Raw genomic sequence first — 15535 nt, 5'->3', positions numbered from 1 at the left:
TTCTCAAATGTTGCAATGAGGAATTGTAATCTCAGATTGTGGGTGGGTTAGATTTAAGTGAATAAATTTGACATGCATAACATGCTTTAAGGCATTGGGATGGTGATCAGCTGGTGGGGCACAGAACTACCTAGCACAAGTTGTGCTAAATCTGTTTTTGTTTTGTGACAAGACCATGGAGTTGTGCATCTATTTTACTCCTTACTAGTGACCCAGCAAACTTATTTTCTTTAAAAATATAAAAACCTATGTTACTGTAATATGATTGCATATTCAAACAGTTTCATTTCGGAAATAGAGGAATCTTTCATAGGATACCTTGTAAGTCACTCTACCCTAGTTTATTATGTGGTGCTGTATAATTTGCCAGTCAATAATTCCCTCGCCAAATGAGTTTGCAGCTAAAAGGCAGCTGAGGCAGACTGGAGAGTGGCCTTTATAGGTTATAGTTAGCTAGTTCTTAGTTAGTCTGACCTTCATGCCAGTAAAATGAAATGGAAGTTAATCTGAAACTTGAGTGATGTGGTCTTGACTCTGTAGCCATGTTCAAATATGTGGTAGTATTCAGTAAATGGGACTACCCTGAGCAGAGTCCATGAGCAACTTTTTTCAGAATAAGTTATCCAACTAATCCTGTTTACAGCATTGTTCAGACTCATTGCTGAATGGCTTCTTAAATGTGGTTCTGCAACTGTGATCAATTATGGTTCTGATAGATTCTTGTTTACTATTGGACATGTGATATAGATTTAGAGCCTGACCATGTGAGGTGCTGAGTGTTTGGTTTTGATGGAAGTTGAGGATATTCAGTACCTTTTTATAGGAGATGCTTGGCGCTTGGCAGGATTGGGGCTCTAATTCCATTAAAGGAGGGAAAATAGGGATGTTTACGTGTTAGTATGCGGTTGTTTTTTAAAAAAGACACATTCAACAAACAGGAGTTTTGTGAGGGAACTACACCTAACAAACATACTATAAACATAGGCCAGTAACCACACCAGCTCCACAAAAAAACCTGCAAGAGTAAAAAAGCAGAAGTCCAGCAACAACATGGAGGCTATTCAGTTGATTGTACTGAATGCAGCGACGTATGTGTGCATATGGTGCAAGCAGCTCATGGCCCTCAGACAGTGCAGACTCTTAAAGCCAGAGTAGCTGAACTGGAGGAGCTAAGAGATCTAGAGCTGGTCTACCTTAGGAAACTTATATCGGCATAACTACATCTTTCAGGGATGTGAAAAATTCTCTCACCTGAAAGATGTAGTTATGCTGATCTAATCCCTAGTGAAGACAGTGCTAGGTCAACAGGAGAATTCTTCTGTTGGCCTAACTAACTGCTCTGAGGGAGGTGGATTACCTATGCTGATGGCAGAACCCTGCCTGTTGACTTACGTAGTGACTACACTGAAGCAGTGCCACTGCTGTGCCACTGTAGCATTTTCAGCATAGGCATACCCAGAGGTACATAGATGAGACTTTCAGGTACACAATAAAACAGTCCTACCCCTAGTCTGACAGCCCCTGTACTGTTAAGGAGAAAGAAAATCTGAGGGAGGGATAACATCAAGCTGGAGCAGAGGGAAACAATCCCATAATTGCGACCTTTCTTCTAAGATGACGTCATGGCATCCTTTTACCTCCTCAGGAGGGAAGCCCAGTTATTAGGAAGAGCTAGCTAATAGTAATGGGAGTCTTGCCTTCAGTAGGCTTTGTTATTCAGGGAGTTGCACTGTGCCAACTATAATAAATGATCCAGTCTGTTCATGTTAGGTAGCTGGACAATTACTTTCATTGGCCTTGCTGCCTTATTTAGCATGTCCTCAATGCCAGGTGGCTGCTGTGTGCTTAGATGGCCTGGATTTGTACTTCCTAGGAGATTTACATACTGTGGCACTCTGTACCTCAAAGCAGCACCCTGGAACCCCCATATTCACCCTGTCATATAATTGATACATTTCACACAAAACATGCCATGTAATAGGTTATATGAAAAGTCATGATCAGACAAAGTGGGTATTCACCCACGAAAGCTTATGCTCCAATACGTCTGTTAGTCTATAAGGTGCCACAGGACTCTGTTGCTTTTTACAGATCCAGACTAACACGGCTACCCCTCTGATACTTGACTCCTGCACCTAAACTCCCTCACAGAGCTTGCACCCCTCACCCCCTCCTGTATCCCAACCCCCTGCCCCAGGCTCAGCCTGGAGCCCCCTCCCACACTGTGAACCCCTCAGCCCCAGCCCAGAGCCCACACCCCCTCCCAAACCCCTGCCTGGTGAAAGTGAGTGACGGTGGGGGAGAGCGAGCAACGGACTGAGGGGGGAATGGAGTGAGCAGGGTGAGGCCACGGGAAGGGGCGGGGTAGATCCTAGGTTGCCCTTAAATTCAAAAAGTGATCTTGGGCATAAAAAGGATGGAGATCATTGGTTTAGAGGGACATGTTGTAGAACAGTTTGGCTCATAGTCTGCTGATGTGCAGACTAAGAAACAGGACCTGTGCAATATCAGCATTTGAGGCAATATAACTTCTAGGCAGGGAACACGTCTCTGTATGTATCTGCATGGCATTAGCACAACAGGACCTCATCCCTAATTGGAATTACAGACACTCTGTAGTAAGTAGTAGTTTTGGGGGTTTGTGTGTTCTACCACGAGTGTCAATTCAGTGAGAGTGTTCTTGATCTTTCAGTAATGCATGTTTTTTTAAAAATCAGAAGATAGTCAACGTTTTAAAATAACCTTGAATTAGACATTCTAGAATCTTAGCAAAATGTTCTCCATCTAACTTAACACGATAAAGATCGCCACCACAAAAAACCACCACGCAAGCACCTTTCTGAAATGCGAACTATAAAATGCCCATTTTATTTCCATGAGCCTAGACACTATTGCTGTTTGGCACATTAGAAATGCAAAGGATGGAGGTACACTGAGCTAAGCTATCACTCAAGCCATTTAACTAGGTTAGAGCACAAAGTAACACATTCAGTTATTTTCTGGTGTAACAAAGAACTACCTGTGGTTATAGGATATGCTGTTTTTTCTGCTCTTCCTCTCCTGCCCCTGTTGTCTACTTCTCCCCAGCCAAGCTCCTTTTCTTAGTCTAAGTCCTCCCTTCCATATTCCTTCCAGTCACTACCTGTTTAAAACAGGACAACTAATGCTTTTAGTATTCATAAACAGATGTGACCACAGTTAAACTTGAAGAACAAGAGGCCACCCTAGCATGGACTATGGTTCCAAGTATACAAGGAAGCACGTGCACACTAACACATTGCGGGGAGGGGAATTATTAATAATCCCTTCAGTAGCCACCTCCAGAAGGGTTTGGATCAGGGCAGAATTCCTTGCCTGTTGGTGATAGAGGGGTGCAAAGAACAGAGTGGGGCCAGGAGTCTTTGTTCCATTTGGCTACTCTCCCAGAGATGCTCCACCCTTCACCCTGTCTTCAGGCCACGAGAGAAAAGTGTCCAAGATTCCGCCCCACCATCAATATTCCCCCTTAAATAGCCTGTTTCTTTGTTCAATAGAGCCATTACCAGAAGTAGCCAGAAATGCTTATTATTTCCTGCTGGCACTGTGTGAGCTAGGCGAGGAGATGGGATCAGAGTAGGCTTGGAGGCCTGGGGCACAATACCACACTTTGAAGTGAACCCAGAATATTCATGACAAATCAACATCATGGAAACAAGCTACATATGAACATTCAGTCTAAAAAAAAATAAATAAAAAAAGTATAAGAAGAACATGTCTAATGGTCAGAGCATGGCACTGAATCAGGACTTCCGGATCAGGATTCTACTCTGGACTCTTTCACTGACTGCGTGATCTTGTCCAAGTTAAAACTCTGCTTTATTTCCCCCTCATGCCCAGCTGCAATAGGAGTGTATCACTTGTTTACTAGCACTAAACCTCCTCACAACTATGAAGAAATGCAAAGAGTACCTGAACTCTTCCCCTCCCGCGTGCCCCCCCCCAATCATCTAGTCAGCAGTTTGCAAGAAGACACATTAAATCCATAGTCTATCTTTGAAGGGGTAAAAGGAAGAAGGGGAGTTAAGGCTTAGATTTAATGTATGTGTCAGATTCTTGTTTTTCCATCCAAGAGGGAAATTAAAAAGTCAAGTTGTGTGTGTAATACTTTTCCAGGATGAGAGCATGATCATGCTGGAGGCTAAAATCCTCTTTATCTACAGATCGGTAGACACTGTGAAAAGTATGTTTTATTCCATCCATGCTCCATCATTATGCCTTTGAAAGACCACTCAAGTAGCACTGTTTACGGCTTCATTAATAAGTGCAATTCTATTTGACAGGTATATTTTAGAGGATTGAGGATTTAGCATTTTGTATGAATAACATTTTTTCCCCCAAAAGATTAATTCACAGAATAGAGAATTTTGAAGAAAAATCCACATTTTACTTTTGTTTTGTTTTTTTTGTAAAAACAATTTACAGCTTTGACAAAAAGCAAGTTAATTACTCATGAAGCTGGGGCATTTGTCTCTTCATTATCAGAGACCTGCTGAGCCTGTTACTTCAGAAGAGGTCTTTCTCCCCAGACCCTTAAAGCTTGCTCAACTAGTATGAAGTTATGAGCCATGCCAATTTTGTTTGCATTTCGTATTTTGAGAAAAGCCTCACAAAACTACTATACTGCATTTTTCCAAAAGACTGTAAAGACTTCAGCTAATAAAACCTCTTGCTCACAGCTGAATGGAGGGGAGGGGTTGAGGGGGATTGAAGCAGTTTGGCAGCAGATCTCCTCTCCTGGACGTGTAGGCAACTCTTAGCATTTAAGTCTGATCTCCTTAATGCCATGATCGGCCACAGGCATTCCCTCATTGTACAACCGTTTCAAGTGAGGTGACTGGGAGCAGTAACCCAGAGACCCCAGTTATTTCAATTTAATCAGCATGGTTCCATACTAACAAGTAAGGCTAACAATCACAGCTACTATTAAATAACTTCTCTCTCACTCATGTACCATCAGCCTTGATTCCCATTCTTTCAAGAATATGCTGTAATAATTTCCAAAGGAAGGGGATCCAAGATCTAGAGTGATTGCTGAAGTGCATTCCTGAACTGGGCTTAAAATATGGAGAATTAATTTTGACTTGCCTTCCATACGCCTGCACTAACTGTTTCTCTGCAATACAATAATTTCTGATATACACTGAAGAGACTGCCTTGGATCTGATGGAATGTGTTCCAAGACCTTCAGGTACTGATACACCTGCATGGTCAAAGATTTGGCTGCAATAAACTGTAATAATTTACAGTCTCCACATGCCACAAACAATCTAAAGGAACAGTCAGGCTGGACAGCACTACACACACTGGTAGTGAATCTTCTATATCACACAGCAGTGCTATTTGTCAGCACCTGAACCACTTGTGGGGGGCAAGGAGAGGGGACAGTTGGAAGTGGAGATCTGAAAAGCTTTAACACCCAAACAAACTGCACAAAGCTCTAATACATTTGTGTAGGTTCTAGCTTGTCAATTTCCTCAGGGCTCCATGTGTTAAAGAGACAGGCTTCCCAACTCTTGTGAAGACATCCGACACTCCCATCTCCCTCACACAGCTCAAAGATAGAATGGCACACACTCTGGCTGAATCCATCCTCAAGTTTTCAGATTTCCTCACACGGTGGGCTCTATTGTACTGAGTGTCTAGCTGCAGTAGATTAAACAGCCTTTCCTCAACCAACAGGAATGAGGCTTGATCAGTGATTATGGTAAATAGCTTCACTATCTCTAAGTTTAAGAGGCAACAAACTGTTTTGTGTCAAAAATTTAATTAGTGGCTTGCATCAGCATCAATATATACACACACACACACACACACACACACGTTCCATAGGATATATGCTGTGCCTGTTACTGAACTGATAACTCCTATGAAATCATCCTGCCAGCACCTCCTCAGGATGAGGGTCCTGGGGGGGAGGGGGGGAGAAGAGGGGGAACGGGACCCAAATCCTCCCCACCCCTCAGAGTACTTACATTAAACATTAACACATATTTTCAAAGCCTTAATGTATGCTTTAAAGCTTTACATCCTACCCTAGTTTTCTAGCTCAGTAACAAAGTAATTAAGTAACACAGTAAAGCAAAAAATCAGTGCATTGTTGCTTATTACAAGCTCAGTATAGTCAGAAGAGAGAAGACTTATCAAATAGAGTGAAAACCTCTGTCCTTAACATAAGGTTTTCATCTAACGTCCCGTGGCCTATTTTCCAACATAAGAAATGTCATACTGAATCAGAACAATGGTCTACTAGGCCAGTATCCTGTCTGACAGTGGCCAGTGCTAGAACAGGGCAGTTGGAGTGATCCACCCATCTTTCCCTCTCAGTTTCTTGCAGTCAGAGGTTTAGAATTGCCCCAAGCATGATGTCACAACCCTGACCATCTTGGCTAATAGCCAGTGATGGACCTGTCCTCCATGGACTTGTCTAGTACATTTTTTTTTAAAACTCAGTTATATTTTTGGTAACCTCCAATCACAAATCATAATCCCCAACATTTATCCTAAATAACAGAGCAAGCTAAATGGATGTCAGCCAGGTTTAAGTCTATGGCAAGAACGACCACACACAAAGCAGTTACCGAGTTACTTAAACTGATGCAACCCCCCCCACCCCACTCCCCTTAAATTGAGTGGAATTTCTGCATTTAGACAAGGCCTATGTGGTGGCGGTGTGGAGTAGCAGCATAAAATCCCATCTGGCCCTTTTCGGTCCATTAGGAAGGTCAGTGAGGAGGAAAGAGCGAGGGTACTTTTGGTATAACAATACCCAGTTTCATATGCCTGTTTTACCTTTTCCAGCTAATGCTAGTGCATGCCCGGCCAAAGGCAAGAGACACGGAGATATGGATGAGAGCTACCTGTCTGAAGATCAATCTGGATAAAATTCAGGTGATACTGAAGTATTAGGAAGAGATTGGCAAGAATTATCTCTGTCTCTGGTATTGTGGGTGTTTTCCCCCACAGTTTGTTACTGGAGTCCAGTCAATGTCAATTACAGTTGGTTCAGGATGGCTCTATCCTATACAGTGTCTGGTTAGGACACACTGCAGGGCCTCAACTTATTTTTTGTCTCTAGACACCTATGTATTAATTTTGGCAATCGTGAATAAGTGCTTTTTTTTTGGTACTTAAATGTGTGTTCTGCATCTTGCTTACGATGATAAGTGAATGTCAAGTTTAATCTTGAGCATCATTCAAGTGGGTTCTTGGAGGTAGAGGAAAGAACAATATATAGCACATTGATACGACTATAAGTGGCTGTTGGACAGCCAAACTACATACAAACACTTTAGCATTTAATAAAATCCTTCTAGGACTCAAATACTTGGAGTATTTGAATGATCTGCCATGGTTAACTGTTAAGAAACTTATTTAAATCTTGAGAGAGTCGTATGTTATAGATGGAGTTGTGGTTGTCAATGGTTTTTTGAGAAACTCAACTTCAGTTTCTCGCATCCAAAAAACCACCTGGGCTGTTATGCTCTTCCCCAGTCGGTCAGGCTGGACCAAAGCTTTCGGTCCTCCTACTGCAATAGCGGGGTTTTAAGCCCTCTCTTCTTGCTCTTCCTCTGAGCACTATTACCAAAAACTTTTAGCTAATTAAAAGGAAAATTTCAACGGGGAAAACTACTTCACTATAGAAGGTGTGAGAGCACTCCCATAAAGAAAGATATCAGTATCACAAATCCCAGCCTTGAAGATTAAAAAGAAGAGAGTTACTTGTAAAGCCCTGCGTGGATATAAAATCTGTACCCATCATCCAATCTGCGATCTGCAAACATGCTCCGTGGAAATAAAGCAGGTATCTGCAGATTTGCAGGGTTCTAGTTATTTACTGAATCATAAAAATTGGACTGACGACAGTGTGTGTTGCAATCCCTCTTTAAAAAAATGGCTAAAACTTGGAAGAAAATGCCTCAAAAACAAAAGGCCTTAGCCTCAGAGAACTTCTGAGCAAACAGCATGTATATCAAAGAAAAATACCAACCCTCTGTCTTTTGTGTACTTCCTTAAAGTCCACATTATCCCTGAACAGGCTCCGCAGACTTACACCAAAATTCTAAACTGCAAGTGTGAAACAAGCAGCCTGATGGATGATTTTACATCAGGCACTTATATCTGTAAATTTGTTATATAAACTAATGAACAATTATCCCCCACCAGAGCTGGCATTGAGGTTATAAAGCAGTGGCTACTGGATTGCAATGAAGTGGAGAAACCAAGCTTATGGAAGAAGATATTGATGGCTTAGAAAACATGTCAGTCATTGCTGACAAAGACAGGTGCTCTCAGGGATAAAGAGGGAGGGGAAATATATATGGAACTAAGTGAAGAGGCCACAGTTCTGAAATCAGCCACAGGGGGCAAGATTCCCTCCTCAGTTTAGTGCAACAGTCACATTTCATGCCATTAGGATAGGGGTGGGCAAATTTTTTGGCCTGAGAGCCACATCTGGGAACAGCCGTTGTATGGTGGGCCATGAAAGCTCACAAAATTGGGGTTGGGGGTGCCGGCTCTGGGGTGGGGCCAGAAAAGAGGAGTTCAGGGTGCGTGAGGGGGCTCTGGGCTGGGGCTGAGGGGTTCAGAGGGGGATCAGGGCTGGGGCATGGGGTTGGGGTGTGGGAAGGTGCGCAGGCTCCAACTGGGGTGCAGGCTCTAGGGTGGGGCGGCAGGTGAGAGATTTGGGGTGCAAGAGGATGCTCTGGGCTGGGATCGAGGGGTTTGGAGGGTGGGAGGCGGATCAGGGTTGGGGCAAGGGGAGAAGCTCAGGGGTACAGGCTCCAGCAAGCTGCTTACCTCAAGCGGCTCCCGGAAGCAGCGGCATGTCCCTCCTCCAGCTCTTATGTGGAGGCAAGGCAAGGCAGTTCTGCACGCTGCCCCATTTGCAGGCACTGCCCCTGCAGCTCCCGTCAGCTGCAGTTCCCGGCCAATGGGAGCTGCAGGGGCAGCGCTTGGGGCAGGGGAAGCATGCAGAGCAGAGGCCCCTGGCTGCCCCTACGCATAGGAGCCGGGGGTGGGGGGGGGCATGCCACTGCTTCCAGGAGCCACATGAAGTGGCCCTCAAACCTGCTCTCCGACTGGGGCGCTGGAGGGGCCAAGCCCCAGAACCCGCTCCCCAGCGGGAGTTCAAGGGCCGGATTTAAATGCCTGATGGGCCGGATCCGGCCCGCAGGCTGTACTTTGCCCACCCCTGCTTTAGGACCAAGCTGGGAACCTTAATGATGATGCTAGCAGGTGCCAAGGACACTGGAGAAGCCTCAGACAAGTCTGGTGAATACACCTTTTGCTGCTTAAAACTCTGCACTTCTAGTGGAATCAAATGGAAAATGTCATATCACATCACAGTAAGCCTGATACCCACAACCTTTTACAGAGCACTTAGGGGTGGAACCCAAGGGATCAGAGAATTAATCTGCTTATCCATTGTCCTCAAAACACAAAAATTTAAGTCAGTACACACTATTTAGGAGCAGCTCTAGTATGCCTACAACATCTGAAAGGCATCCCAGAAACTATAGAATTCTTTAGAAATAAAGTCTCTAAGACTGGAAGTGTGTCCACTTTAGGACATTTCTATCCCCAAACACACATTTTCAGTATGATCCTACCTCAGTCTTCCATTTCAAAACTTGGCACTTTTCAATACCTTTGCTTCTATCACTCAAATAAGATTTATGCTGCACAATTAGTATTGTGCAATTGCAGGAAAGACTGAATGCCTGATCATGCTCTTATGCCAACTTAATTTCTTTTTTTTATAGGAGACTGGGGGAAAACAAGTCTACATCAACTGGAGAAAGCTGGATTCTATGGCAGTGCTTTGTTCCTTTTTCACCATTGAAAATTGTCTATGTGATTCATTCTTTGACTTAAACATTTAAGATTTTTCTAGCTGTGATATATATTTTTAAACAGTGTCCCAAATGTTTACAACGACTTATCGATTGCTTTTTCCACTTGATTTCACTGAGCGTCTTAATCTCATTTTTCCAAGATAGGCTGCCTATAATCACAGTATGGCAGAGATTTAAAAAAAAATTCATTATGCATCACCAATTTCACAATGTGTTAAAAATAAAGATAAATAAGAATACATTCTTCCCAGCTCAGAAGGTATACCTTTAACTAGCATACCACACAGGTTAACAGTACACAGCTAAACAAATACGATACTCATCTTGGCAGAAAGAAATCCACAGCTATGAAGTCTTACAGTGGCAGCTGACCAAGTTTCTACATCCTCATCCTTCCCCCATCAAAAAAATCAGGACATTTACCTCTTGCTACAGTTTTAGCTATCAACTGGTAGGCATACATTCTCGAATCTAGCTGCCACTCTAGATGATTCACATGAAGGTGTAGAACACCCTGTAATATATCTTGCCCACAGGGTGAATTTTTTCCCCTTAAGTGTCGTAAGTTAGTGGTTTGCTTCTGACCTGCAATACAAGGGTTTATATCCCTTTTAAAAAAGTTGGAGCTACTGTAACTGGGGATATTTTCATTTTCCATATGCATACTTAATTTCTGAATTCTGTCAAGCATTTAATGTCTCATAGCAATGAGTTTCACAGTTTAAATGTACATTGTAAAAAGTATTCCCTTTTAATGTTTGTTGCCTTTCAGTTTTGTTTGACAGTCCTTGTTCTATATTGTAAGACAGCATTTGCCCTGATTTACCTTCTCCATTACCCTTACTTATTTTGAAAATCTTCTCTAAACTAAACGGTCCTAATCCATCTTTGTTTTTCCACAAACACTTGGAGGTGTTTCCATGCCATTAATCACTTTTGTCATTTATCCATTGATTCCTTCTACTTCAGCCTTTAGACGAGTTGGTCAGAAATGAACACCACTTCCCACCCCAATACAGTGGTTCTAGTTACTGAATTTTTAACTCAGAAATGCATATTCCCTTGTCTTTGTCGTTAATAATTAATTTCATCTGCCACCATATAAGCCCATTTATCTAGTTTTGTAGGGTACTTAACAGTCCCTCAAGAAGTTCACTTGTTCTCATTTATTTAAATAAGTTCTGGCAACTTGCAGATGCCATCTCAAGTCCAGTACCTTCTCCAGAACATTTTGTTAATAGGTCCAGGGCTTAATATTACAGAACATGGAGCCATTCCATTATTCAACTTTCAGCACGGCAAAAGGCTACCCTCTATTCCTACCTAGCTTGGTTTAAGTAGAGAAAAGTTAGACAGTAGAAAAACATTAAGAGCCATGGTCCCCAAAATACGTAGGCTCATCTAAATCTTCAGAGTGACGTGACTGAAATAAGCGTATCCAGGTTCTTTACAGAGAAAAAACAAATAGCAGATACTTTAACCATTTTAGACAGTCTAAACTTCAACTCCTTGAGGGCATACTGCTCTGAATCCGATGCTAACAATGGCTTTTTTTTGGAGCCAGAAAAGTACTGCAATTCTCACTGTGTGAAATTAAAATTAAAGCATCATCATTGATCAAGTTGAGTGAAAGTAACTCACAATCAATCCTGAAATGCAGATATTCGGTTAAAAATAATTATGCATTGAGAGATACAAGGTTAATTGAAAAGATATTGAAAAACACCTTCCTGCCATCATCCCCAAATTATCAAAAGTTCTAATTATGTATTACATTCTAATTCTTCTTTATGTTACAAATTTAAACCAATAACTGGTTAAGAACTCACTCAAACTTTAAAGAATTTTTGGAATTAGGATTTTGTGGCGATAAGCAGTTTCTTGGAAGAGTAAGGAAAGAAAAAAAGTCCCACTGTTTTCATTTTCAGTATTATAATACTCTTCATGCAAATAAGATGCTTTTTAAGATCAAGGAATACAGTTTCATTGCTAGTTCTGAAGTCCTCATATATGGAAGTTAAAACAACCACCTTAAAATTAGGATGTCTAGAATACTTACATTCCCCATGTACTCTGAAAGTAGATCCTGCAAGGCCTGTCGCACTGCATTACACTCTGCAACTATGCGTTCCCGTCGGTCATCACGTGTGCAAGATGAATCAGCCATTAGGGCTGCTCCACTAATGATGCTCTCCAGGCGCTCTTCCAGGGAAGGCCTAAAACGTTCCTCACTGAAGCTCAAAGGATCCACAATAATTTGTTTCTAGTAAAGGAAAGTTTACAGTAATCAGTAACTGACATCACTTGTTACCATTTTTCCATCAAAATGAGCCAGTCTTGGAATAGTTATAGCAAATCCATTCTCTGTCCTGAAACACAACCAAAAAAGCGTGCTTGTGATAGATGAGAACAAACTTTCCTAGGTAGTGTAGTAAATTTTTAGAGGCTTCCCCAATGGATTACATTACTGCAAGAAATTACTAGCATTGTATGTTGACAGCTAAACAAAATTTGGCCACAAGAAAGCATGTTACAGGAATTCCAAATTTAAAAATGCCAGGATAAATCAGGTTCATGCTACTGAACTCTAGGTAACTGTTTCAATCTGTACAAGACTTAATTATTTCAGCTGTCAAATTCAATTACCCCCATCATAAACAAGATGATTTTGGAAGTCTATCTAGTGTAGATTAACTATGGTGATACTCTGCATGATTACACAGAGGGGGAGGGGAAGGGACTGGATAAATTGGGACAGAAAAGGTAAGTTGTTCTCAAAAGCAAAAGTTTTGATGTGAAATATTTACAGTAAGATTTAAATATCACAGAAGCCAATATCTTCAAGCAAATCAGTGGTTTATATTAATTGAGTCTTACTGCAGCACAGCTCATACTGAGAGAGTTAAGGCTGCACCAGCTGATCTACTTTTAATTTTGGGGGGGGCGGGGGGGTCAATGCCATCACAGAAATTCATTTCAGTCTGAAACCGTGTGACTTGTTCAAATAAACTGCAGATACTTATGGAATTTGGGGGTGGGGATGGTGCCATTTTAGCTGCTTTAGAAAGAGTGCTGAAACTTCTGAATTGACATTCAGATAGTCAGTTCATAACACAGATTAAGCTCCAGGAGCACCCACTTTATGTAGCAGCCAGTTTTTCCCTCTACAAAGACACCACAGCTACTTATAGGAATTCTGAAGTGTGTAGGGTCTCTTTAGGGCACACTACAGCATTCTTCCTACACATTTATAGTGTTGTTACTGCAAATCTGAACCATCAATACAAGCTATTGACATGCTACTCATCCAGTATGGCACTGGAGCCAGATATAGTTAATCAACATTCTAGATATCTTTTGGTACTTATTTAAAATTATATCATAGTTCTAACACCACAGTAAGCCGGAAGCACAGTCTATACAAAAAGAACTCTCTACTACTTGGCTGTTAGCAGGAAATTACCTGGGGAGAGGAAGGTCTGTATAAATCAGGGGTTCTCAAACTGGGGGTCGGGACCCCTCAGGATGTCGGGAGGTGGGTTGCGAGCTGTCCGCTACCACCCCAAACCCTGGTTTCCCTCCAGCGTTTATAATGGTATTAAATATATTTTTAAAAAGTGTTTTTAATTTATTAGGAGGGTCGCACTCAGAGGTTTGCTGTTTGAAAGGGGTCACCGGTACAAAAGTTTGAGAACCACTGGTATAAATGAACGCCTATTCTCTTACTCCCCCTTCTTCTAGTTGGAAATGAAGGCATGGAAAGGCCTCATTACAGCTATTCACACTGACTATACTGCAAGAGAAGACTCCCTAGCTCAGGGGTCCCCCAATACGGTTCCCCCGGGCACCATGGCGCCCGCCGGGGCATCTAAGTGTGCCCGTGTACTGGATGGCGGACGAGCATCCTCCGAAATGCCGCCAACAAGCTGCATCATCCAGAGGTGTCGCCGCTGAAATGCTGCCGATTTTCAGCGGTATTTCGGTGGTAACGCCTCTGGATGACGCTGCTTGTCAGCAACATTTTGGTGACAACGCCTATGGACGTTGCTGCTTGTTGGTGGAATTTTGGCAGATGCTCGTCCACAGCCATGGTCCTCCGTGGCTTGTCTTCTGGTGCCTGCCAGACAAAAAAGGTTGGGGACCACTTCCCTAGCTGAAGTCTGAGGGCCAGAAAGCCCAACCATGTAACACTTGAGCCACTTCTATTTAAGTTAGCAGAACAAAGAAAGTTAGCTGCTTGGTCCTACTAGAAACATCACATTAAACGATTTGAGCTCAATCAGCAAAGCCAAGGCTGAACTACAGCACAGTTCTCCCATTACCATCTCCCCCAAACCTACTCTTATTATATAAAAGCATTCCATATTAAAAGCTTAATCATAAAATTGCCAATTTCATGTTAGCACCCAGAAGAGCCAGTCAAGATTGAGGATTCCATTCGGTTAAGTGTAGAATGGAAGACAGAGTCCAGAAGAGGATACAACCTAAAACACCTGTCTGGAAATTTCTCTAAAGCCTCTTTAACCATTGCTAACCCTGTTTCAGATGCACAAATGTTAGCAACATTGGGAACCTTAGTGTAGATGGCTGACTCTGGCAAGCCATTTTCAGGCACTATGTCAATTAAACTTACTCAGAGCAACTATAATTCAATGTGGTGCCAAAAGCAGCTGCTGGAGCCCGAAGTCTATATTAGGACTTCTAAATGTTGCAAACATTGGTTCAGCTGACCCAGCTACAGGTGGAGTTTTCTGTAACAATTCCCTAGTATAGGCAAAGCCTAGAGATTAAGTGTATGGGAAAAGAGATTTAATATACAAGCGAAGTGAGCAAGCTAGCTGCCACATTTATATATGCATTTGTTTTAGATTATTTTGTTTCCTTTTTTTTTTTTTTTTTTTTGAAGTGTTCAGAGAGGACAGTGGGTTAAAGAAAAAAGAGGTAGGGCCAAAAAGGGGGAGTAACAGTTGCCAAAGTGAGGCAGGCTAGCTGAATAGTGGGAAGTGGGCAAGACTTAAAAACAGCTGTATTAAATGTTTCCTAACGTAGGTTTTTATGAAGTATATTACTAAAAACTTCTTTATTATTCAAAGATCACTGTAGCTACAGAAACCAAGACCAAGGCTGCCATCAGTAATTGTTTTAAAGCTAATCTCGTAGCCCAAATAATCTCTCTAATAAGCATGCAATAAAGTACGTGATTGAGGTGATCTCCATCTAGTAAAACAAACAAACAAGCGCCAGTAAAACTACTTCATACGTTACGAGTTTCCAGTAAAATTTCATTCCAATGCACCCAAATAGCACATCATGAGTCCTATCACTTGGACTTTTGGAACGGTAGTTTTCTACTAGTCTCTCAGAGCACTTGTGGCATACACCCCTCCTCCCTGAATAATCTCCAAACTGAATAATTCTCAAAGGTCGCGATTCTTACATTTTTCAGCAGAGTGCTTGTGGCATTGTAGTGAGAGCCCATGCTATTAATACACTACAATAATGTATTAGATAGAGAATATTTACTGTCATGCTATACTGTATTACATCATTAAAGCTATACTAAATTTCTAAATAATGACCAGAAGATATTGTGATTAAGTCTCGTTATTTTGTTTGTACAAGGCTAGTTTGCTCTGAATTTG

The 15535-nt window shown here is 42.0% G+C and overlaps 1 protein-coding gene across 1 annotated transcript in view; it reads right to left on the bottom strand.

The window, feature by feature from the left end:
- Window positions 1–15535, bottom strand: part of CTNNA1 (catenin alpha 1) — a 209240-nt gene that overhangs the window by 125106 nt on the left and 68599 nt on the right. Inside the window, exon 7 of the mRNA XM_039485027.1 lies at window positions 11953–12156. Within this exon, the coding sequence (XP_039340961.1) occupies window positions 11953–12156 (204 nt within the window). The remainder of the gene's footprint in view (window positions 1–11952; window positions 12157–15535) is intronic.

The sequence above is a fragment of the Mauremys reevesii genome, linkage group 8 (assembly GCF_016161935.1).
Source record: "Mauremys reevesii isolate NIE-2019 linkage group 8, ASM1616193v1, whole genome shotgun sequence".
Lineage (NCBI taxonomy): Eukaryota > Metazoa > Chordata > Testudines > Geoemydidae > Mauremys > Mauremys reevesii.
This window is presented reverse-complemented; position numbering and strand designations above follow the sequence as displayed.